At 44.9% G+C, this 26193-nt stretch overlaps 1 protein-coding gene across 3 annotated transcripts; it reads left to right on the top strand.

Annotated features, from left to right (window-relative positions):
* The first annotated feature begins 30 nt into the window (after positions 1–30).
* On the top strand, positions 31–25477 carry LOC129831010 (replication protein A 14 kDa subunit-like). Of its 3 annotated transcripts, XM_055893981.1 has the most exons (7): positions 327–408; positions 15030–15150; positions 15550–15679; positions 24653–24697; positions 24795–24821; positions 25096–25140; positions 25387–25477. In XM_055893981.1, the coding sequence occupies exons 2-7, from the start codon at positions 15068–15070 to the stop codon at positions 25468–25470; spliced, it is 414 nt and encodes a 137-aa protein (XP_055749956.1). In that variant the 5' UTR covers positions 327–408; positions 15030–15067; the 3' UTR covers positions 25471–25477. The 3 variants fall into 3 exon arrangements, with proteins under 3 accessions (XP_055749955.1, XP_055749956.1, XP_055749957.1); XM_055893982.1 differs by lacking the exon at positions 24653–24697; XM_055893980.1 differs by lacking the exons at positions 15030–15150; positions 15550–15679; positions 24653–24697; ... (1 more) ...; positions 25096–25140; positions 25387–25477 and adding exons at positions 658–732; positions 946–1057; positions 1421–1708 and having other exon boundaries at positions 31–408.
* The last annotated feature ends 716 nt before the right edge of the window (positions 25478–26193 follow it).

Below are 26193 nucleotides of genomic sequence, written 5' to 3' on the forward strand. Positions count from 1 at the left end.
AACAATGTCGAGTATGATCTAATTCTGATTTGTTTTACAATGGTTATACCGCAATATATCGCTTGGATTCTGGTGTTTGGTTATTATACTAAACTTTTAAATGACTGAAGTTTTATTTATATAAAAGTATCCCTTCAGCTGGCATTTCAATATTAATATGAGGGACGATAATTAATACGAGCTTGTATCCTGGGAAAGAATGTAACATAGAACAATGCGGAAACATCGTCATACATGATATTTCCCGCGCTACAACCTGCTTGTCTGATATACAATCGTAGCTACAAATTGTGCACAGCAAAATCTTTCGAAATGGCAGTTTTCGAGTTACAAAAAGCCAGGATTAACTCTGATATGCTGTCTCGATATATCAGCAGGCCGATTTGCTTCGTTGGACGCGTTGAGAAGGTAATATGCTAGTGTTATTGGTCCACCGTTAGTTCAGCACTATAACATGGATTTCTAGTAAGTGTGTCACTGTAAAGTCGACTCCTGTTGTATTCCGCGCGTGTGACAAATACAATTTGATTTGGATGGCGGTATTATCTTGACGAAAGGTTCGTGGTGGTAACGTTACACCAGACTACACGGCCAGAATTGGCAATGGAATTCGACACTTAGCATTACGAAATCGCAATTCATTGTTGTCTATGACAGATCCACCCAACAGGAAAATCATTCAGTCTTTCGGACGGAGAAGGGAAGTCTGCATCAGTGGAACTCAACGAGCCCGTAAGTACAGTCACAGCGTTTCTATAACGTTAACGTTAGTTGCAAGACTTAACTAACTAACTAGCTAGCTACAGTAGACTGGTTGAACAGTAAGTAGCTATCTGCTAGGAATTGAGAATACAAATATCTGACAAAGACAACACTCAACTGAAAGTGAACATTGTACTTGAGTTTAGTATATTGCCTGATGTAACATTGTTTATTTTTCCCCAGCTTGATGAGGAGCTGAGCGGGGTGGTGGAGGTGCTTGGTATGGTGTCCAACAAAGGGACAATAATGGCCTCTGCATACAACATACTCAGAGAAGACAAAGGCATTCCTTTCGGTAAGTACATAATCTCTCCTGTGAAAAAGGGAATGTGTTCTCAAAGTTAGACTGCTAAATGACATTATACACAGCAGGGTGACTTCCTGCAACAAAGTCAACAAAATATGTTCTCTTCCCAATGTGTGCATATCTCAAGGGAGAGCACATATTTGGGATAAATAATAATGGTGGTCTAGGAAATATTTTAATTATTGTTGATGGTGTTTCTAGGATGTCGCCCCACAGTATTTGATGATATTGACCTCTTGCAGAGTCTACTTTTAAACATAGCAAAGACTGTGTTCAACTGGTTTGACATCTCTTTATTTTCTTCACATAATGGTTTAACTAATAGCATTTTAATTTGTATTTTCTTTCCAGACCTGGAGCTGTACAATGATGTCCTGAAAGTCATCCACGATTTCCCCCAGCACTATCCATTTGAAATAGCCACCAGTGGATGAGCACTTTGCGCTTATTCATTACTTCCTAAAGATCATTGTCAACATGATCTTATTTTCCACTTTTTAAATATACTTGTATATGAGTGTTAAATGGATATGTACAGTTTCTTATATTTCTTCATATGGAAAATAAAAATGAATGCTTTTATAACTGTCTGTTTTAGTCATTACAACAAGATTCTTAATAAACCCCAAATAAGCTGTGTCTCAATTTGTTTGATATCATCATCCTCGACTAAAATCAAGCTTTATTATCTTAACTCAACCAAGTTACTGCCTCGACTGTTTATAATATTCTCGTTAGCGGGTCTACTCCTTAGTTAATTAACTTGAACAGCGAGGGTTATGAGGGCTGCCCTAAACAGTAAAAGCATCTGGCTAGTCAAAACATTTTGGGGGGTGGGCTCCCAAGTGGCACAGGGGTCTAAGGCACTGCATCTTAGTGCTAGAGGCGTCACTACAGACCCTGGTTCAATTCCAAGCTGTATCGCAACCGGCTGTGATTGGTTTACCCATAGGGCGGCGCACACTTGGCCCAGCGTTGTTAAGGTTTTGCCGCAGTAGGCCATCATTGTAAATAAGTTATTCTTAACTGACTTGCCTCAATAAAAATGTATATATTTTCCCCTCCAAGTTTTCTGAGCACTTTTGTTTTTTTGACAAGACTAAAAATACTAGCAAATCTGCTTCTTGCGGTCAGTTTGCAGTCTACAAATGATTTGTAATTATGTTCTGACCCTCCGCTCAAGAAAAAATTGGTCCGTGGCTGAATATAGTTGGTCACTGAGCTAGAGGGGTCTCTGCAATATATACTGTATTTCAAATCTGACTTAAAAATGGCTTTCCACCATCTTCTAGTCTACTGCATACATGGCTGTGTTGTAACGCCCTCTGTTGATACAAAGTGTTCAACACAAGCTCCTGTACTGCTGGAACCACACTTCTTACCACCAGGTGGTGAGGTAGGGACTAAATAACCATCAACACTATCACTGTATTACTTATCCTTAATATAACCAGGTAGGCTAGTTGCGAACAAGTTCTAATTTGCAACTGCGACCTGGCCAAGACAAAGCAAAGCAGTTCAACACATACAACAACACAGAGTTACACATGGAATAAACAAACATACAATCAATAATACAGTAGAAAAAATCTTTATACAGCATGTGCAAATGAGGTAGGATAAGAGCGGTAAGGCAATAAATAGGCCATGGTGGCGAAGTAACTACAATATAGCAATTAAACACTGGAATGGTAGGGTGTGCAGAAGATGAATGTGCAAGTAGAGATACTGGGGTGCAAAGGAGCAAGATAAATAAATACAGTATGGGGATGAGGTAGATTGGATGGGCTATTTACAGATAAGCTATGTACAGGTGCAGTGATCTGTGAGCTGCTCTGACAGCTGGTGCTTAAAGCTAGTGAGGGAGGTAAGAGTCTACAGCTTCAGAGATTTTTGCAGTTTGTTCCAGTCATTGGCAGCAGAAAACTGGAAGGAGAGGCAGCCAAAGGAAGAATTGGCTTTGGGGGTGACCAGTGACATATACCTGCTGGAGCGCGTGCTACGGGTGGGTGCTGCTATGGTGACCAGTGAGCTGACATAAGGTGGGGCTTTACCTAGCAGAGATTTGTAGATGACCTGGAGCCAGTGGGTTTGGCGATGAGTATGAAGCGAGGGCCAGCCAACGAACACATACAGGTCGCAGTGGTGGGTAGTATATGGGGCTTTGGTGACAAAACGGATGGCACTGTGATAGACTGCATCCAAATTGTTGAGTAGAGTGTTGGAGGCTATTTTGTAGAGTTATTCAAGTGACTATGCATAGATGACAGAGTAGCAGCAGCGTCCCAGAGGGGGGGGGGGGGGGGCAATGCAAATAGTCTTGGCGCTCCGTTACCGCACTACCCTCTGTAGTGTCTTGCGGTCGGAGGCCGAGCAGTTGCCATGCCAGGCTGTGATGCAACCCGTCAGGATGCTCTCGATGGTGCAGCTGTAAAACATTTTGAGGTCAGATCTCTGACCTCCTCCCTATAGGCTGTCTCATCGTTGTCGGTGATCAGGCCTACCACTGTTGTGTCATCAGCAAACTTAATGATGGTGTTGGAGTCGTGCCTGGCCACCACAGGCCAGGGAGTTTGAAGGGCGGCTTCCTGCCATCTCTTGGGGTGCAGCGACTGAGATAACAAAGAAACAAAACTATAGACAGCAGGCTCTGATGGAGAATAGAGGTATCCAACCCAGGTTGTCTTGTCTCTCCATCAGTTGGGAGTTTGCACAGTCTGTCATCCAAGAGGCAAGAACACCAAATAGTGTCATGACTAGACATGTTGTTCAACAGAGTCCAATGTTCAGAGCGTTGCTGCAGATATAAATATGGCAACATTCTAAAGGTTCCATGTTCAATCAGACACATTCTAAAGGTTCCATGTTCTATCTTCAACATTCTAAAAGTTCCATGTTCTATCTGCAACTTTCTAAAGGTCTGTGTACCATCAGACACATTCTAAAGGTTCCATGTTCTATCAGACACATTCTGATAGACACCCAGCCTGAACCCAGCTACCGACCCAGTACTCACTCTCACAGTGCCAGAGCATGGCTTCCACAACAGCCACACTGAATAATAATAACACTACATGCCACTGTGCAGTCACTTTCATCCAAATTGACTTACAGCATAGGACAGTTCTTACATTTTGTGTAGGCCTTTGTAATCCCTGTGAGAATTGAACCCACAACCTTGGATTTTGCTAGTGTCCTGCTCTAACCAATAGAGCAACCCAGTACTTCAATTCCAGCCATGCAGTTATCAAGCAACATTCCTTCAACATTCTCAGAAGTATAACTTTTTGGCAGACATGTTCTGTGGTTTGACATCTTTATAATGCCTGGAAGAAGAAGCAGCATGGTCCCTGTCACAGTGTAGATGTAGATCACTGCCCCCTCCAGCTAATGAGCACCCTTCAACTAGGGAAGTTTATGGCCGATTCCTCAGGGTGACATTTTAAGTACTGTGAAAGACAAATATATGAGGCTACTAGTGCCACCAACACCTGTGTCCTATTGTCAATATAGTGTGGAAGGACCACCAGAGGGCAGGCTGGGCTCACGGATGGTAGCCCAACAAGGCATGGGAGACAGGTGAACCAGAGGCAATTAAGCACAGCTGACACTACTAATGAGATATTCTCCTTCCCCTATAAGAGAGAGTATGGAACCAGCAAGAGGGCGAACTATCTCTGGAAGATGGCCACCGAGACAGAGGAGCTATCTAGGAAGAACCATTAAGATGGTGACAATGTCGTGACTTTTTGTTGTAATTTAAAGACAATCATATTGTGTTCCTGTTTTGCTCTGGAGAAGAAGATATATGTTTTGTTCCTTTGGAGAGTTTCATTGATTCTGTTGGAGTGTTTGTGTTGTCCAAATGCCCTCAATATAGAACTTTGTTCAATCAAGAAAACCTACTCCTGACTCGTTTGTTCCACCTTCCGCTTTAGAGTGACGCCCAAATACTTGGTCCGCTCACATTGGTGGAGAATGTGGGCATTAGGTGGACGAGTGACACAAGAATAAGTGAGTAATTCAAGATTCTTCCAGTAGACCAGGAGGAACCATTCAAGTACGATGGATAACGCCCTACTACAACAATTGATCGCGGCACAGCATACAACCATAGAACTCCTGCAACAACAGCTGAGCCGGCGAGAAGAACCTAGAGTTAAGCCAAGAGCGGCTGCTCACACTATCTTACCTCGTCTCTCCAAGGAGGATGATATTGAGGCCTTCCTCATGACCTTCGAAAGGACGGCCACCTTGGAAGAGTGGCCGCCCACAGAATGGGCGAGCACATTAGCCCCTCTTTTGACCGGGGTGGCTCAGGAAGCCTATTTTGACCTGGATGCCCGCGAAGCTGCAGACTATGGGCGACTAAAAACCGAGATCCTATCCCGGTACCAGCTGACTGCCAGAGATAGGGCCATAAAGTTCCATCAATGGACCTACACAGCTGACAAACCCGTCCGTTCCCAGATTTTTGCATTAATACGACTGATGAAACAGTGGCTAGAACCTGAAAAGGGAGTAGGACAGGTGATAGAGACTCTTGTAGTGGACAAGATATTGAGGGAATTACCCAGTGACTTAAAAAGGGTTGTGGGGCAAGCCAACCCGTTGTCAGCCGACGACATAGCACAGGCGGTGGAAACATATCGGTCTACAGGGGAGTTGTTAAAAAATGAAAAGGAGGAACGGAAGGATTCTTCCAATCCCGTACCCCGACTCACCCCGGCGCGTCCACCACCGAAACGTCCAAACCCCCTCCGGAGGTGGGAGAAGTCATCCCCCACACAGCAGGGTCGGTGTTATAAATGTCAGTCTCCCAACCATTATGCCCCTCAATGTCCTAACAAGGACGAGCCCATGGTCACAGAGTCATCACTGCCCACCCCCACACATCTCGATTTGAGGGGGCAGGATCAACACTGTTGGTTAGCAGAAATAGCTCCAGCCCCAGAGATTCCAGTTCGAGTCGAAGGACAAGATGTGGTAGCCATTCTCGACTCGGGAAGTATGGTTACGTTAGAAGAGGAGCGGCTGGTGACCTCCGCAATACTGCTACCAGACAAAGTAGCCTTATCCTGTATCCATGGAGACACCCACTATTACCCCACTGTGAATCTGCCGATTCTCACTCCAAAAGGAAGGTGTACAGTCAGGGCAGGGAAAGTGCCCCAGCTGAAGGTACCATTATTGATCGGGAGAGACTGTCCCCTATATAAGGAGCTTCGGCAGATGACGTTATGCGTGGAAAGAAGGGGAACAGGAAAGAAGAGAAAATCCAAGCCCGAGATAGTAGTACTACAAGGAGACGTAGCTACGTCCTCGTCCTCTGCAGCAGAGGAAGAAATAGCAACCCAACGTTTACGACAAATATTCCAGGAAACCACCGATGAAGACACCTGTGAAGGGTTATACACTACACAGGAAGGAAGGAGCAACCAGACGCTAAGGGATGTATTTGAAGCTCCATCCGAGGAGGGAACCTGGAAGGGGTTCTCATCGGTCACCCCTGAGGGGGATGGGGAACATCCTCCACATCCCTCTACCGAGGTTGATCTGCCCCAGGAATTAAAGGGACAGTTCGGCACCTCGCAGCATAGAGACCCAGACCTAAGGGAGGCCATGAGGAAGGTGAAGGTGATCGACGGGAGGAACGTCGACGGATCAGGTGAGCCCCCTCTTCCTTACTATGCAATCAGGCGGGGTCTCTTATACTGGGTCGTACGACGAAGGGGGGAAAACCAGGAATTACTAATGGTGCCTAGACCATACAGGGATACAGTTCTACAGTTAGCCCATTCCCACGTCCTAGGAGGACACCTGGCAAGAGACAAGACTATTGACAGAATCATGCAGAGATTCTATTGGCCCCGGGTCACCCGGGATGTGGCCAGGTATTGTAGGACGTGTGATCAATGTCAACGTACAGCTCCACGGCCACACCTGCGTAACCCTTTGATTCCTCTCCCCATCATAGAGACTCCCTTTGAACGCATAGCTATGGACCTCGTAGGACCCCTCCCAAAATCCGCCAGAAGACACGAGTACATCCTAGTGGTCATAGATTACGCTACCAAGTTCCCGGAGGCCATACCCCTGCGTAACATGTCGTCAAAGGGAATTGCCAAGGAATTATTCATGATGTTCTCTCGGGTGGGCCTCCCCAAGACGATCTTAACTGATCAGGGAACCCCATTCATGTCGCGGTTGATGAAGGACTTGTGTCGGTTGTATCAGGTTCAACAGATACGTACAAGCATATTCCACCCTCAAACAGACGGGTTGTGTGAACGCTTGAACAAAACGATTAAAAGCATGTTGAGAAGAGTGGTGTCCCGAGACGGGAAAAACTGGGACATGCTTCTCCCACACTTAATGTTTGCCCTGCGAGAAGTACCCCAAGCATCCACTGGATTCTCTCCGTTTGAATTGCTCTATGGCAGACCCTGTCGAGGGATCCTCGACTTAGCCAAGGAGACCTGGGAGACCCAACCATGCCCCTTTCGATCCACAATAGAACATATTACCCTGATGAGAGACCGCCTGTCAGCAGTGTGGCCCATAGTCAAGGAGCATATGGAGAAGGCACAAAGGACCCAAGGCCGGGCCTATGATAAGTCTGCGACCCCCCGTGAGTTCACCGTGGGAGAGAAAGTGATGGTGCTCGTGCCCACGGCCGAACATCGCTTGCTGGCACAGTGGAGGGGACCCTACGAGGTAATGAAAAGGGTCTCACCGGTCAATTACCTCATCAAGCAACCTGATAGAAGGAAGAAGGTCCAACTCTATCACATAAATCTGTTAAAGTCGTACCATGGAAGAGAGGAGGAGGTGGCTTTGATGGCCCTGGAGGGAAAAGGAAAAGAGGAGGCTCTACCACCGGTGCGCCGTGGTCAAACTCTCCTGCCGGAGCAGTCAAGACAGCTAGACAAGCTGATTATGAACTTCGGTCGAATATTCTCTCCATTCCCAGGACAAACAGATGTCCTGTTCCACCATATCCACACTGAACCCGGCAAGAAGGTGCATATCCGGCCTTACAGGATTCCTGAGGCTCGCCGAGTCATCGCTAAGAACGAGGTAAGGGAGATGTTGAGGATGGGTGTGATCGAGCCATCGACGAGTGAGTGGTCCAGTCCCATAGTCCTGGTCCCCAAAACCGATGGTAGTATGAGACTCTGCAATGATTTTAGGGCCGTGAATGCCATCTCTACATTCGATGCGTATCCCATGCCCCGCGTGGATGAACTCTTGGAGCGCTTAGGAAAGGCCAAGTTCATCACCACCCTGGATTTGACGAAGGGATATTGGCAAGTGCCGGTGGCTCCGGAGGATCGCCCAAAGACTGCCTTCGCCACACCAGAGGGGCTTTTCCAGTATGTGAGGATGCCCTTCGGACTGCATGGTGCCGCTGCAACTTTCCAACGCCTCATGGATGCCATTCTACGGCCCCATCAAGAGTATGCAGCGGCGTACATAGACGATGTGGTTATCCACAGCGAGGACTGGGATAGTCACCTCCTGCGATTACGGGCGGTGCTCGTGAGTTTGGAAGCCACAGGGTTGACGGCCAATCCAAATAAATGCTGCCTGGGTCTGTCCGAAGCGGAATACCTGTGGTACACCGTGGGGAATGGGAAAATACGCCCACAGGCAGAGAAGACCAGGGCAATTCGGGACTGGCCGCGACCCCGGACCAAGCGGGACGTTCGGGCCTTCTTAGGGATAACGGGATATTATCGCCGTTTTATCCCGGGATATGCAACCATTGCCAATCCCCTCACAAACCTCATCAAGAAAAACTTGCCAAACCAGGTAGAGTGGAAAGACGAGACGGAAGAGGCCTTTCAATCGCTAAAAGATGGTCTGTGTTCTGATCCCGTCCTACAGGCTCCGGACTTCTCACAAGAGTTCATTGTGCAGGTCGACGCCTCGGATACAGGGCTCGGGGCCGTACTAGCTCAGGGTAAAGGCGAAGCAGAGAAGCCGATTCTCTTCATAAGTAGGAAGCTCAGCGATCGGGAACAGAGGTATGCTACCGTAGAGAAAGAGGCCTTAGCCATTAAGTGGGCCCTCGATTATCTCCGGTACTACCTACTGGGTCGGAGGTTTGCTTTAGTTACGGACCATGCGCCCCTCACGTGGATGGCTGGTAAGAGAAACAATAACAACAGAATAGCCAGATGGTTTTTGTCTTTACAACCGTTCTCTTTCCATGTCATCCACAGGGCCGGATCGAGGAACGGGAATGCAGACGCGCTGTCCCGACGCGACCAAGACGGTGCGTCTGGCGCCCGACCCTCCGGTTCGGTCCTGAGGGGGAAGGTATGTGGAAGGACCACCAGAGGGCAGGCTGGGCTCACGGATGGTAGCCCAACAAGGCATGGGAGACAGGTGAACCAGAGGCAATTAAGCACAGCTGACACTACTAATGAGATATTCTCCTTCCCCTATAAGAGAGAGTATGGAACCAGCAAGAGGGCGAACTATCTCTGGAAGATGGCCACCGAGACAGAGGAGCTATCTAGGAAGAACCATTAAGACGGTGACAATGTCGTGACTTTTTGTTGTAATTTAAAGACAATCATATTGTGTTCCTGTTTTGCTCTGGAGAAGAAGATATATGTTTTGTTCCTTTGGAGAGTTTCATTGATTCTGTTGGAGTGTTTGTGTTGTCCAAATGCCCTCAATATAGAACTTTGTTCAATCAAGAAAACCTACTCCTGACTCGTTTGTTCCACCTTCCGCTTTAGAGTGACGCCCAAATACTTGGTCCGCTCACAATAGGTTGGTGATTTGTAATTTGAGCAAGTTTGTGAACCTGGGATCTTGTGATAGTGAGTGACCTTGACGAAGTCACTAGGTGTCTTCGTTACATCTCAGAAAAACATATTGTGTTAACATCTGTAGTCCTGGCCTGTTGCACCAAACCTGATACATCTCATGGGAAGATTGTTAACCTTTTCAGTTGGAGCAATCCCTCTTTCGCAGACGTTTTTTATTTACGTCCTCAGGAGTTGGCATGACAACCCTCTCGGCCATGTCTCTGTGCTGTGAGTTATAGGAAGGAGACAGGTACAGTGATGATGTCTCTTTCACATTGAAGTCATCCAGATGAGGTCTGGTGCTTGCTAGTCCCTGAACAGTGCTGGGTTGCTGCTTGGAGTGGGTCCAAGATGTTACTCAATGGTCATTGATCAATAATATGTTCATCCTATTCCTTTCCTTTAACAGATCATTCACGCCATCCCTACACTCTTAGAAAAAAAGTGCTATCTAGAACCTAAAAGAGTTCTTCGGCTGTCCCCATTGGAGAACCCTTTAAAGAACCCTTTTTGGTTCCAGATAGAACCCTTTCCACGGAGAGTTCTACATGGAACCAAAAACGGTTCTCCTGTGGGGACATCCGAAGAACCCTTTAGAAACCCTTTTTTCTAAGAATGTAGCAGTTGGGTGACCTACATGTACTCCAGACCTAGGTCAACATTATAACTCAAACTCTTGAGTTGCACTTGATTTAATTAGTTTGACCAACATACAAGGTGGGACGTGTTTGCACTTTTGGGATTATTACATTGGCTTTATTGTAGGCTAGCCTACCGGGCAAGTTAAATCAAGTGCACCTCCAGGTTTTGAAAGTATTTGGCTGACAGTAAGCATTTGCTCCAGTTCTACAGTACTCATGTGTTTTACCTATAAATCATATTTAGAGCCATATTTCCCCTGTCGACTTTTACAGGCATGTCAGTGAGGATTGATATTTGACTCAATGGATCATGCTAGAAACTTGATCACTCTGAACCGGGGGGGGGGGGGGGGGGAACAGAGGTTCACCATGACCGTCTGTGGGTTCAATGAGACTCCGTAGTCTACAGATATGAATATAAACATATACAGTAGTCCAATTAAGGTTATTTATTTAAGTAGCACATTAATAACATTAGCGGTTGGGTGGGAGGGATGTTGCACGTTGATAGGCCACAACATGGTTTAGTTGCTATGAATGATGACTGACAAAACCAGGTTGTAGAGTGAAGAAAACAGATGAACTATTGATGTTATCAAGAATGTGCAATAACCTGTACTCATATGTCTTTCCGTCAATCCGTTTGACAACAGTGTGATTGGCGGTGCGCTTCATAAAAATGCAGTGTTCCCAGTCAGCCCCCTCGTGCAGGTTTGAATCGATTCGAGCAGGTTGATCACGGTTGCTCTCTCCTGCTTTAGGACTGAACTGGGGATAAAAAGGTTGCCCACTGGACTATGTCATTCAGACCAAATTAGCTGACTATTACTGTGATTCATTGTATTTGAATAAGAATCCAGGTACGGTTTAATTGATTTGAAACTATGTTATGTAACATTCTTGTCAAGTGCACTGTAGGCTATTGAACATCAAGTCATTTCCAGAGTGAAATTTGTTGTAGGCTATCCAATGACAATCGCATGTGTTGCATGTTGTGTTGCAGATTGAAATGCAAATATATTTTTGAATGATAATGAGTAACCCTGTCATTTTGATGATGAGTTCAGGGTTGTTTGTGCTTTTAAATTAATCAATCCATTGATTTGGGAGCATGAACTAGTACTCAGAATAATTCTCAGGAATTACACATTTATAATAACATATTTACAATTAATTATTTGATATGAAATAAATCAATTGAAATGGAATTCAAGAAATGTAAAACTTTTTTGGAATTAATGGGTAAAATTTCAGAAGAAAAAATGGTGTTTGACCATATCCTGCAAATTACTGCTATAGAGGCAAAATGTAACTGGGAATAACTTGGCATCAGAATCCGTTCGATCTGGTGAATGAAACAGAAGATCTGACAGAGAGCAGTGGTTCTGGTTCCCTGGGTAGTCCTTATGTCACACCGGCAGCTATTCCCTCACTGGAGGCTTCATGTGCAACCTGTTTCCTTTGCTTGCAAACAAATTATGATATCACACTGGCCCAAATTGATCTGGCATTATTTAGTGTTGTGTGTTATGGTGTTGGCGCCCTCTAGTGTGTACATAAGTCATAGCACTCTTCTGTGACTGCGTCTGTCTGTCTGTATATATATATATATATATATATATACAGGAGGATGATGGGCCAGAGAGATGACAACCAGGTTCTCCAAAATGAAGGAATAAGTTAGTGGGTTCCAGAAAGTGGACTTTCTTCATCCATCCATCCATTCGTTCATTAATTCCTTAATGTATTCATTATCCTTCCATCCTCTCCACCCCGTCTCTCTTTCCACCCATTTTCTCTCCATCTTTCTCTCCCCCTCCCCAATAGTTGTGATCTGCCCCGTGGAGATCATGTTCATCCTGGACAGCTCAGATAAGGCCAAGGTGCTGCTGTTTGAGAAGCAGAAAAACTTTGTCTTGCATTTCAGCACATGGCTCTTGCAGATCCAGGCAGCAGGTTGGAGACTGAGGATGATGCTAGCTGCGCTGCAGTACAGCAGTTTGGTACTGTAGAGGTTAGAGAGATGAGCTAGCAACCAGAGAGTCAAGGGTTCTATCCCATGACAGACGGGACAAACGTCTGGTTGGTGTTGGGCTGGCAATCAGTGTGTTGCTGGTATTAGTATCCCACTGTAGATGTAATCTTCTGCCCTTGTGCCCACAAGCAAGTCACGTAACCCTAACTGCTCTCCATTTAACTGCTCTCCATTTAACTGCTCTCCATCTAACTGCTCTCCATCTAACTGCTCTCTATTTAACTGCTCTCCATTTAACTGCTCTCCATTTAACTGCTCTCCATTTAACTGCTCTCCGTCTAACTGCTCTCCGTCTAACTGCTCTCCGTCTAACTGCTCTCCGTTTAACTGCTCTCCGTCTAACTGCTCTCCGTCTAACTGCTCTCCGTCTAACTGCTCTCCGTCTAACTGCTCTCCGTCTAACTGCTCTCCGTCTAACTGCTCTCCGTCTAACTGCTCTCCGTCTAACTGCTCTCCGTCTAACTGCTCTCCGTTTAACTGCTCTCCGTTTAACTGTTCTCCGTTTAACTGCTCTCCGTCTAACTGCTCTCCGTCTAACTGCTCTCCGTCTAACTGCTCTCCGTTTAACTGCTCTCTGTTTAACTGTTCTCTATTTAACTGCTCTCTATTTAACTGTTCTCTATTTAACTGCTCTCCATCTAACTGCTCTCCATTTAACTGCTCTCCATTTAACTGCTCTCCATTTAACTGCTCTCCATTTAACTGCTCTCTATTTAACTGCTCTCTGTCTAACTGCTCTCTGTCTAACTGCTCTCTGTCTAACTGCTCTCCGTCTAACTGCTCTCCGTCTAACTGCTCTCCGTCTAACTGCTCTCCGTCTAACTGCTCTCCGTCTAACCTCTCCGTCTAACCTCTCCGTCTAACTGCTCTCCGTCTAACTGCTCTCCGTCTAACTGCTCTCCGTCTAACTGCTCTCCGTCTAACTGCTCTCCGTCTAACTGCTCTCCGTCTAACTGCTCTCCGTCTAACTGCTCTCCGTTTAACTGCTCTCCGTTTAACTGCTCTCCGTTTAACTGCTCTCCGTCTAACTGCTCTCCGTCTAACTGCTCTCCGTCTAACTGCTCTCCGTCTAACTGCTCTCCGTTTAACTGCTCTCCGTTTAACTGTTCTCTATTTAACTGCTCTCTATTTAACTGCTCTCCGTCTAACTGCTCTCCGTCTAACTGCTCTCCGTCTAACTGCTCTCCGTTTAACTGCTCTCCGTTTAACTGTTCTCTATTTAACTGCTCTCTATTTAACTGCTCTCCGTCTAACTGCTCTCTATTTAACTGCTCTCCATCTAACTGCTCTCCATCTAACTGCTCTCCATCTAACTGCTCTCTATTTAACTGCTCTCTATTTAACTGCTCTCTATTTAACTGCTCTCTATTTAACTGCTCTCCGTCTAACTGCTCTCCGTCTAACTGCTCTCCGTCTAACTGCTCTCCGTTTAACTGCTCTCCGTTTAACTGTTCTCTATTTAACTGCTCTCTATTTAACTGCTCTCCGTCTAACTGCTCTCTATTTAACTGCTCTCCATCTAACTGCTCTCCATCTAACTGCTCTCCATCTAACTGCTCTCTATTTAACTGCTCTCTATTTAACTGCTCTCTATTTAACTGCTCTCTATTTAACTGCTCTCTATTTAACTGCTCTCCGTCTAACTGCTCTCCGTCTAACTGCTCTCCGTCTAACTGCTCTCCGTCTAACTGCTCTCCGTCTAACTGCTCTCCGTTTAACTGCTCTCCGTTTAACTGCTCTCCGTTTAACTGTTCTCCGTTTAACTGTTCTCCGTTTAACTGTTCTCCATTTAACTGCTCTCCGTCTAACTGCTCTCCGTCTAACTGCTCTCCGTTTAACTGCTCTCCGTTTAACTGTTCTCCGTTTAACTGTTCTCTATTTAACTGCTCTCCGTCTAACTGCTCTCCGTCTAACTGCTCTCCGTCTAACTGCTCTCCGTCTAACTGCTCTCCGTCTAACTGCTCTCCGTTTAACTGCTCTCCGTTTAACTGCTCTCCGTTTAACTGCTCTCCGTTTAACTGTTCTCCGTTTAACTGTTCTCTATTTAACTGCTATCCGTCTAACTGCTCTCCGTCTAACTGCTCTCCGTCTAACTGCTCTCCGTTTAACTGTTCTCCGTTTAACTGCTCTCCGTCTAACTGCTCTCCGTCTAACTGCTCTCCGTCTAACTGCTCTCCGTTTAACTGCTCTCCGTTTAACTGCTCTCTATTTAACTGTTCTCTATTTAACTGCTCTCCGTCTAACTGCTCTCCGTCTAACTGCTCTCCATCTAACTGCTCTCCATTTAACTGCTCTCCGTCTAACTGCTCTCCGTCTAACTGCTCTCCGTCTAACTGCTCTCCGTCTAACTGCTCTCCGTCTAACTGCTCTCCGTCTAACTGCTCTCCGTCTAACTGCTCTCCGTCTAACTGCTCTCCGTCTAACTGCTTTCCGTCTAACTTCTCTCCATCTTCTTCTAGCTCTGTGTCTCTGGAGCACAACTTCCGGGACTGGCAGCATGTGTTCCAGAGCAGAGTGGCGTCCATGGCCTACATCGGACAAGGAACCTACTCAGCCTACGCCGTCACTAACGCTACACAGGTCAGCATATCATTATCTGTAACACTTTATTTGGTCCCCTACAGATGATTGATGGATGTTAAACTAACCATCAACTAACTTTTAACTAACTATCCACTAAACCTAGCCCAAGCTCTAGCCCCAAGCCAACAGGGTTGCATACAAACGTCTGTTGATAGTTTGACCATCTATAGGGGACTATTCAAAGAAAGTAGAACAAATTGCTCCAAACCAAAAAACAAGTATGAGACCCAACACCAAAGTCCAATGGAACTATTATAAAACCCAGGTGTTTAGCCGTGAGACAGCGGCTAACAGCCTGAGGGTGACGTTGCTGATGACCGACAGCGTGAACCATCCCCGCAGCCCCAGTGCTGCGGCCGAGGCCAATAACCACAACATGTGTCTGTTCACCATCAGGCTGTCGGGACTACCCAGGCAGGGACTGGCCCACCAACGCCAGGCTACGTTCCATCGCCAGCACCCACCACAGCAGCACGTCCTCAGCCTCACAGACAACCTGCTGGAGGATAAACACTTTAAAGAACTGGTGAGTGGTGGGAGTGATCTATCCTCAAGGATACCAACATGTCTTGACATTGCTATACAATTCCAGATGTTTATATTTTCCCTCAAACCCTAATTCCCAGTTCAGTAGAGCTCATGCAGTGAGATGACTGAACAGGATTAAAATGGCTAAATTGAAACATACATTACTGAGCATCGAGTGTGAGCTATTATTTTTTAGAATGCGCTTGTCAACACAGGGGTAAGTGCCTTTTTTTGTAATCATCCATTTGGAATGCAAAGATAATTATCTCTGAGGTGTATATTTAAATGTTGCTTCTCTTACATCGCGTGATGTATTGTTGTCTCTACTTTTTTGCCCTTTGTGCTGTTTGTTGTCTGTGCCCAACAATATTTGTACCATGTTTGTGCTGCTGCCATGTTGTGTTGCTACCATTCTGTGTTGTTGTGTTAGGTCTCTCTTTATGTAGTGCTGTGGTGGCACTCTTGTCGTGATGTGTGTTTTGTCCTACATTTGTGTTTTTAATCAAATTGTATTTGTCACATGCGCCGAATACAACAGGTGAAATGCTTACAATCCCAGCCCCTGTCCTCACAGGAGGCCTTTTGCCTCTTGGTAGGCCGTCATTTTAAATAAGAATTTGTTTTTAACTGACTAGTTAAATAAAGGTTAAATAAAAAATCTATAAAATAATTATCTTGGTTTCAGTGCCCACAGCCAACGTCTTGTCTGTGTGATATAGGAGAGAGAGGTATCCCTAGAAGCCTAGTGAGTCCACTTCCTTATCTGTCTCATCAGCTAACCTAGATGGTGTCGAACTCATTCCACAGAAATCCTAGTGTCTGCTGGTTTTTGTTTTCTCCTTTCAATTAAGACCAGGTGAAAGGAGTTATTTACAAATGAGTGGCCTTAATTCATCAAAAGCATCCTCTAGTAGCCAGTCAACGTCATACACTATAACTATCAGTTCAGGAAGTACACTGAAATTTCAATTCCAATTTTCCTCTTGAAAAGCAATGACTGGTTTGACTGAATTTACATGAAATTGACCTGAAATCTTCCCTTCATATTTCCTAGTGTTGTTTCTGTGTGTCGGATCTGGTGTGTCTGAGGTGTCCAGGTTGACAGAGGTTTACTCTGCAGTACAGAGGAGCAGTAATCCTCAGACAGGTCTGTGTTATTACTGGCAAGTTCACCAGTTGGACAACCATATCCTGTAACCCCCCTACACACCCCTCTGTATGCAACCAGGGGCTCTCCCAGGGTTAGCACCCCATTCCTAACCCCCACACTGCAAGTGTAGCAGGCCTGTACTGTGCGAGGGACGAAGTTAAATAAAATAATAGCGTAGAGGGCCTTTGTGTGTTTTGACTAGCAGGCCTTTTGAAGAGAGGCTTAAAGAGGCTTTTAGGAACTCAAGTCCTTCTGCTCACCCGACCTAGAATTCCTTACAATCAAATGCCGGCCATATTACCTCCCAAGAGAATTCTCATCAGTTATCGTCACAGCTGTGTACATTCCCCCTCAAGCAGACACCACAACGTCCCTCAAGGAACTTCACTGGACTATATGTAAACAGGAAACCATAACATGCCTTGCAAAAGTATTCATCTCCCTTGGCGTTTTTCCTATTTTGTTGCATTACAACTGTCACGACTTCCGCTGAAGTCGGTCCCTCTCCTTGTTCGGGCGGCGTTCGGTGTCGACGTCATCGGCCTTCTAGCCACCGCCGATCCACCATTAATTTTCCATTTGTTTTGTCTTTGTTTTACACACCTGATTTCAATCCCACAATTACTTGTTCATTATTTAACCCTCTGTTCCCCCATGGTTTTTTGTGAGTGATTGTTTATTGTATTTTCGGTCTATACTGGTGTGTATTTGTTACTTTGTATATTTTACATTTTGAGTAAAAGTACGTTGATTACTCATATCTGCTGTCCTGCACCTTACTCTCGACACCAGCTACACATAGGACCCATTACAACAACCTGTAATTTAAATCGATTTTTATTTGGATTTCATGTAATGGACATACACAAAATAGTCCAAATTGGTGAAGTGAAATTAAAATAACTTGTTTCAAAAAATTATAAAAAAATTAAAATGGAAGATTAGTGTGTGCATGTGTGCAAAGGGGATGAATACCATCCCCTTTGCTATGAAGCCGGTAGGGTAGCCTAGTGGGGTGGCAGGGTAGCCAGTGGTTAGAGCATTGGGCTAGTAACCGAAAGGCTGCAAGTTCTAATCCCCGAGCTGACAAGGCACAAATCTGTCGTTCTGCCCCTGAACAAGGCAGTTATAACCCACTGTTCCTAGGTCGTCATTGAAAATAAAAAAATTCACTTGCCTAGTTAAATAAAGGTTAAAAAATATTAAAATCCCCTAAATAAGATCTGGTGCAACCAGTTACCCTCAGAAGTCACATAATTAGTTAGATTGCACACAGGTGGACTTTATTTAAGCGTCACATGTCTGCAACACCACGAAGCAAAGGGCACCACCAAGCAAGCGGCACCATGAAGACAAAGGAGATCTCCAAACAGGTCAGGGACAAAGTTGTGGAGAATTACAGATCAGGATTGGGTTATAAAAAAATATCTGAAACTTTGAACATCCCACGGAGCATCATTTAAATCCATTATTAAAAAATTTAAAGAGTATGGCACCACAGAAAACCTGACAAGAGAGGGCCGCCCAACAAGACTCATGTACCAGGCAAGGAAGGCATTAATCAGAGAGGATAAAAAAAGAGACCAAAGACAACCATGAAGGAGCTGTAAAGCTCCACAGCGGAGATTGGAGTATCTGGCCATAGGACCACTTTAAGCTGTACACTCCACAGAGCTGAGCTTTATGGAACAGTGACCAGAAAAAAGCCATTGTGTCACGTTCCTGACCTGTTTTTCCTTTTTCTTGTGTTTATTTAGTTGGTCAGGGCGTGAGTTGGGGTGGGTTGTCCATGTGTTATTTTTCTATGTCGGGTTGTTTGTGTTCGGCCGAGTATGATTCTCAATCAGAGACAGCTGTAAATCGTTGTCCCTGATTGAGAATCATACTTAGGCAGCCGGTGATTCACGTGGTTTTTGTGGGTGGTTGTATCGCGTGTCTGTGTTAGTACCATACGGGACTGTTTGCGGTTTGTCACGTTTGTTGTTTTGTATGTTAAGTGTTCAGTCTATTTTCATTAAATATGAACCCTAACCACTCTGCATATTGGTCTGATCCTTCTCGCCTCTCCTCCTCGTCCGAGGAGGAGGATTACGACGATCGTTACACATTGCTTTAAAAAAAAAACACGCTTGGTGTTCGCCAAAAGGCATGTGGGAGACTCCCCAAACATATGGAAGAGAGTACTCTGGTCAGATGTATCGCTTTTTGGCGATCAAGGAAAACACTATGTCTGGCGCAAACCCAACACCTCTCATCACCCTGAGAACACCATCCCCACAGTCAAGCATGGTGGTGGCAGCATCATGCTGTGAGAATGTTTTCATCGGCAGGGACTGGGAAACTGGTCAGAATTGAAGGAATGATGGATGGCGCTAAATACAGGGAGATTCTTGAGGGAAACCTGTTTGTCTTCCAGAGATTTGAGACTGGGACAGAGGTTCCTTCCAGCAGGACAATGACCCTAAGCATACTGCTAAAACAACACTTGAGTGGTTTAAGGGGAAATATTTAAATGCCTTGGAATGGCCTTGTCAAAGCCCAGACCTCAATCCAATTGAGAATCTGTGGTATGACTTAAAGGTTGCTGTACACCAGCGGAACCCATCCAACTTGAAGGAGCTGGAGAAGTTTTGCCTTGAAGAATGGGTGAATACTTTTGCAAGCCACTGTATATCCTGAGGCTGCATTTATTGAAGCTGGGGATTTGAACAAAGCAAATTTGAGAACAAGGCTACCTAAATTCTATCAGCATATTGATTGCAGTACCTGCGGGAGTAATGCACTCGATCACTGCTACTCTAACTTCCTCGATGCATACAAGTCCCCCCCCCCGTCCTCCCTTCGGCAATTCAACCATGACGCCATCTTGCTCCTACCATCTTATAGGCAGAAACTCAAACAGGATATACCAGTGACTAGAACCATTCAACGCTTGTCTGACCAATCGGAATCCACGCTTCAAGATTGTTTTGATCACGCGGACTGGGATATGTTCCGGTTAGCCTCAGAGAACAACATTGATCAATACGTTGACTCGGTGAATGAGTTTATAAGGAAGTGCATTGGAGATGTTGTACCCACTGTGACTATTAAAACCTACCCTAACCAGAATCCGTGGATGGATGGCGGCATTCGCGCAAAACTGAAAGCGCAAACCACTGCATTTAACCATGGAAAGAGGTCTGAGAATATGGCTGAATATAAACAGTGTAGTTATTCCCTCCGCAAGGCAATCAAGCGAAATGCCGGTACAAGGACAAAGTGGAGTCGCAATTCATCGGCTCAGACACGACACGAGGCGTATGTGGCAGGGTCTACAGGAAACCACAGACTACAAAAAGAAAACCAGACACGTCACGGACACTGACGTCTGTCATCGTGAAGTGCTTTGAGAGACTAGTCAAGGAGCATATCACCTCCACCTTACCACTGCACACTGCCCTATTCCATCTGGACAAAAGGAATACCTATGTAAGAATGCTGTTCATTGACTACAGCTCAGCATTCAACACCATAGTACCCTCCAAGCTCATCATCAAGCTGGAGGTCCTGGGTCTCAACCTCGCCCTGTACAATTGTGTCCTGGACTTTCTGACGGGGCGCCCCGAGGTGGTGAAGGTAGAAAACAACATCCCCACTTCGCTGACCCTCAACACTGGGACCCCACAAGGGTGCATACTCATATACCTTTGACTATTGGATGTTCTTATAGGCACTTTAGTATTGCCAGTGTAACAGTATAGCTTCCATCCCTCTCCTCGCCGCTACCTGGGCTCGAACCAGGAACACATCGACAACAGCCACCCTCGAAGCAGCGTTACCCATGCAGAGCAAGGGGAACAACTACTCCAAGTCTCAGAGCGAGTGATGTTTGAAACGCTATTAGCGCGCACCCCGATAACTAGCTAGCCATTTCACATCGGTTACACCAGCCTAATCTCATGAGTTGATAGGCTTGAAGTCATAAATAGCGCAATGCTTGAAGAATTGCGAAGAGCTGTTGGCAAACGCACGAAAGTGCTGTTTGAATGAATGCTTACGAGCCTGCTGGTACCTACCATCGCTCAGTCAGACTGCTCTATCAAATCATAGATTTAATTATAACATAATAACACACAGAAATAAGAGCCTTAGGTCATTAATATGGTCGAATCCAGAAACTATCATCTCGAAAACAAAACGTTTATTCTTTCAGTGAAATACGGAACCGTTACGTATTTCATCTAACGGGTGGCATCCATAAGTCAAAATATTCCTGTTACATTGCACAACCTTCAATGTTATGTCATAATTACGTAAAATTCTGGCAAATTAGTTCGCAAAGAGCCAGGCGGCCCAAACTGTTGCATATACCCTGACTCTGCGTGCAATGAACGCAAGAGAAGTGACACAATTTCACCTGGTTAATATCGCCTGCTAACCTGAATTTCGTTTAGCTAAATATGCAGGTTTGAAAATATATACTTCTGTGTATTGATTTTAAGAAATGCATTGATGTTTATGGTTAGGTACAGTCGTGCAACGATTAGGCTTTTTTCGCAAATACGCTTTTGTTAAATCATCCCCCATTTGGCGAAGTTGGCTGTCTTTTTTAGGAAGAAATAGTCTTCACACAGTTCGCAACGAGCCAGGCGGCCCAAACTGCTGCATATACCCTGACTCTGTTGCAAGAGAAGTGATACAATTTCCCTAGTTAAAATAAATTCATGTTAGCAAGCAATATTAACTAAATATGCAGGTTTAAAAATATATACTTGTGTATTGATTTTAAGAAATGCTTTGATGTTTATGGTTAGGTACACATTGGAGCAACGACAGTCCTTTTTCGCGAATGCGCACCGCATCGATTATATGCAACGCAGGACACGCTAGATAAACTAGTAATATCATCAACCATGTGTAGTTAACTAGTGATTATGATTGATTGATTGTTTTTTATAAGTTAAGTTTAATGCTAGCTAGCAACTTACCTTGGCTTCTTACTGCATTCGCGTAACAGGCAGGCTCCTCGTGGAGTGCAATGTAAGGCAGGTGGTTAGAGCGTTGGACTAGTTAACCGTAAGGTTGCAAGATTGAATCCCCAAGCTGACAAGGTAAAAATCTGCCCCTGAACAAGGCAGTTAACCCACCGTTCCTAGGCCGTCATTGAAAATAAGAATGTGTTCTTAACTGACTTGCCTAGTTAAATAAAGGTGTAAAAAAATATATATAAAAATCGATGTCCAAAAATACCGATTTCCGATTGTTATGAAAACTTGAAATTAATTAATCGGCCATTCCGATTAATGTTGTCAATACCTTGACTTTGTTGTCCTTAGCCATTTTTCCACGTCTTTGGAAGTATGCTTGGGGTCATTGTCCATTTGGAAGACCCATTTGCGACCAAGCTTTAACTTCCTGACTGATGTCTTGAGATGTTGCTACAATATATCCACATAATTTTCCTTCCTCGTGATACCATCTATTTTGTGAAGTGCACCAGTCCCTCCTGCAGCAAAACACCCCCACAACATGATGCTGTCACCCCCGTGCTTCACGGTTGTGATGGTGTTCTTCGGCTTGCAAGTCTCCCCCTTTTTCCTCCAAACATAACGATGGTCATTGTGGCCAAACAGTTCTATTTTTGTTTCATCAGACCAGAGGACATTTCTCCAAAAAGGACGATCTTTGTCCCCATATGTAGTTGCAAACCGTATTCTGGCTTTTTTATGGCGGTTTTGGAGCAGTGGCTTCTTCCTTGCTGAGTGACCTTTTAAGGTTATGTTGATATAGGACTCGTTTTTCTGTGGATATAGATACTTTTGTACCTGTTTCCTCTAGCATCTTCGCAAGGTCCTTTGCTGTTGTTCTGGGATTGATTTGGACTTTCCGCTCCAAAGTACGTTCATCTCTAGGAGACTGAACGCGTCTCCTTCCTGAGCGTTATGACGGATGCGTGGTCCCATGGTGTTTATACTTGCGTACTATTGTTTGTAAAGATGAACGTGGTACCTTCAGATGACTCAAATTATGTCAATTAGCCTCTCAGAAGCTTCTAAAGTCATGACATCATGTTCTAGAATTTTCCAAGCACAGTCAACTTAGTGTAAACTTCTGACCCACTGGAATTGTGATACAGTGAATTATAAGTGAAATAACCTGTCTGTAAACAGAAAAATTACTTGTGTCAGCCACAAAGTAGATGTCCTAACCGACTTGCCAAAACAATAGTTTTTTAACAAGAAATTTGTAGAGTGGTTGAAATACTCCAACCTATGTGTATGTAAACTTCCGACTTCAACTGTATTTTATACCATCTATTGCACCTTGCCTATGCCGCTCGTCCATCGGTCATCCATATATTTATATGTACATATTCTCATTCACCCCTTTAGATTTGTGTGTATTAGGTAGTTGTTGGAGAATTTTTAGATTACTTGTTAGATTTTACTGCACTGTCGGAACTAGATGCACAAGCATTTCACAACACTCGCTTTAACATCTGCTAACCATGTGTATGTGACCAATAAAATTTGATTTGATGTGACACTATTGAGTTGACTGAGGTTATACGGTACAGAGCCCTCTGACACTATTGAGTTGACTGAGGTTATACGGTACAGAGCCCTCTGACACTATTGAGTTGACTGAGGTTATACGGTACAGAGCCCTCTGACACTATTGAGTTGACTGAGGTTATACGGTACAGAGCCCTCTGACACTATTGAGTTGACTGAGGTTATACAGTAGAGAGCCCTCTGACACTAATGAGTTGACTGAGGTTATACGGTATAGAGCCCTCTGACACTATTGAGTTGACTGAGGTTATACGGTACAGAGCCCTCTGACGCTATTGAGTTGACTGAGGTTATACGGTACAGAGCCCTCTGACACTGTCACGCCCTGGCCTTAGTATTCTTTGTTTTCTTTATTATTTTAGTTAGGTCAGGGTGTGACATGGGTATTTATGTGGGTTTTGTAGTGTCCAGGGTGATTGTAAGGTTTAGGGGGTTTATTTAGAGTAGTTGGGTTTATGTTTAGTATAGTTGTCTAGCTGTGTCTATGTTGTGTGTAGTTGTCTAGGAAAGTCTATGGTTGCCTGAATGGGTTCCCAATTAGAGACAGCTGGTTTCTGTTGTCTCTGATTGGGAGCCATATTTAAGGTAGCCATAGGCTTTAGTTTGTGGTGGGGAATTATGTTGAACGTTTGTAGCCTGTGTGTGTGCACTACGTTTATAGCTTCACGGTCGTTTATTGTTTTGTTAGTTTGTAAGTGTTTTGTTTCGTTTTGCCTTCTTCTCAAATAAAATAAGATGGCTTATTTTCCACATGCTGCGTTTTGGTCCGTCTCACTCCCACACAATCGTGACAGACACTATTGAGTTGACTGAGGTTATACGGTATAGAGCCCTCTGACACTATTGAGTTGACTGAGACTGAGATAGGCTACTACTCAGGGTTTGAGGCTGATCATATACAGAGGTCACAGAAAGAGCATAGACAGGGGATTTACGCCCGAACGATTCACAGTCACCCACACACGCATTTACAAACACCGTGGAGATGTTATGGGAACAACCAGGGATGAAAAAGGGCCCCAAAAAATATATTCTGTCCAATAATCTGTCCTCTGATGGAATGATCTCTCCATTCCTGTGTAATCTAATCTAATCTGCAGGGAAAACAGGCCCGTCAGGATCTGACGGTACTCCAAGTCCTAAAGGATTTTGTGTCAATTCTTTGTTTTGTCCTGAGATAATCTGTAGTGACAGAAGCAGTGTTTTTACATAGGTTGATGGCTGTACGGATGCATTCACTGTCTGGTCTCTGGTGTCACTGTAGGGGGAACCTGGCATCAACGGAAGGCCTGGGATGGAGGGTATCGAGGTACTGGAGCATGCATGACTAAACCAATCTACACAGGTAGATTGTTTACTTATAGCTGATGTAAAGATTTTTATTGAGCTCTCTCCCGTTGTTTTAGGGTCGGCCCGGCACTAGAGGGGATAAGGTGAGATACCAGTACTACTTGGTGATCTTAAATTCATTACAGTACATGTGCAAAAAATACTGACCCATGATTGGTTGGATTCTGAATCATAGAGAAACAGCTGGTCAAGGTCCCAATGCTACCCTGACAACAAACAGTAGTGATTGTTCTACACTACATGCTAGCTAGATAATATCAGTCTGAACCAGTGCCCATGATCCTCTGGCACGCCACTGTTTAAAAAGGCTCAGCGCAGTCAAAATGCAGTTTTTCTCAGCTTTTTCCTGTTTTCCAGGGGAAGAAAGACAAGTGCGGTGCCCCCGGGTTGAAGGGAGATCAAGTAGGTTTTTTATGAATTACTCTCCCCACTCTCCCCATGCCGCTGCTCTGTTCATTGTGAATGGCTCTCCCCACAGCTAACTGCTGCTCAGTGCATTCTTTTGGCTTTCTGACTGTAGATGAATTACATTGTGATGTGAAGAAATAGCTATACGCTATAAGCTTGTAACTGTGAGGGAGAGTTGCACATATCCTCAATAGGCTGTTTTGTCCCCTTTCCCCTCCTGACTGTGACCTGTTCCCACAGGGGCCAGACGGACGTCCAGGCCCTCGGGGACCCAGAGGAGAGCAGGTGACTCAGTATAATACAATACAACTTTTATGGCCATAAATCCCACTCCCCACACAACACTGCCCATTCATACCTGTGTGTGAATGAGTGAGGGGTCAAATTGAACGATTCCTGTGTCTACACCCCCACATCTGACCCTCCACTGGAACCATCAGTATCTCATGGACATGCACACTGAGTATGAAGCTCTTCTCCCAGTCTGCACTTGTGGAATGTGAGTCCTGGCTCACAGTCCTAATGGAGTCCTTATCCCAGTCCTAATGGAGCCTATCTAAAGCTGTCACTCCAAGCCTGCAGTGCACTGTCTTTATCTCCCACCAGACTATTGTCCAGCAGGATTAGTGTTTCGCACATGTTATCCCCCCCCCCCCCCTAATTCCTCCTTAAATGCTTTTCACGCCCCTCCAGTGTTGCCATGACGACAGCAGTCCATTGTCTGAATATGGTTGGTGGTTTTTAGATTTGAGTTTTAGCCCTGGTCCAGTCCGTGTTCCCATGGGGAGTGGAAACATCATTTGATTGACCACACCCTGACCCTCCAAAATATACATGACCTGTTTGCCGTACCATAGAATTGACCAGAGAATGTGACACTAAAGCTTACTTTGTTCTTACTCACACGCATTTCCAGGAGAGAGACATTTTTAAGACTAAATAAACTTAGAGGGTTAAATGACGACCGAGGTCAGCCTGCAGGGATCTAACCCGGGTCTGTAGTGACGCCTATAGCATTGCGATGCAGTACCTTAGACCGCTGCGCCA

The sequence above is a fragment of the Salvelinus fontinalis genome, chromosome 32, assembly GCF_029448725.1.
Source record: "Salvelinus fontinalis isolate EN_2023a chromosome 32, ASM2944872v1, whole genome shotgun sequence".
Lineage (NCBI taxonomy): Eukaryota > Metazoa > Chordata > Actinopteri > Salmoniformes > Salmonidae > Salvelinus > Salvelinus fontinalis.

What these genes read in the sequence shown, in the direction of transcription:
- LOC129831010 (XM_055893980.1), top strand. Translation starts at nt 235, where the DNA reads ATGATATTTCCCGCGCTACAACCTGCTTGTCTGATATACAATCGTAGC. An exon ending in CAGTGGAACTCAACGAGCCC is followed by an intron (nt 733 to 945) that starts GTAAGTACAGTC and finishes ATTTTTCCCCAG; the next exon opens with CTTGATGAGGAGCTGAGCGG. An exon ending in AGACAAAGGCATTCCTTTCG is followed by an intron (nt 1,058 to 1,420) that starts GTAAGTACATAA and finishes TTTTCTTTCCAG; the next exon opens with ACCTGGAGCTGTACAATGAT.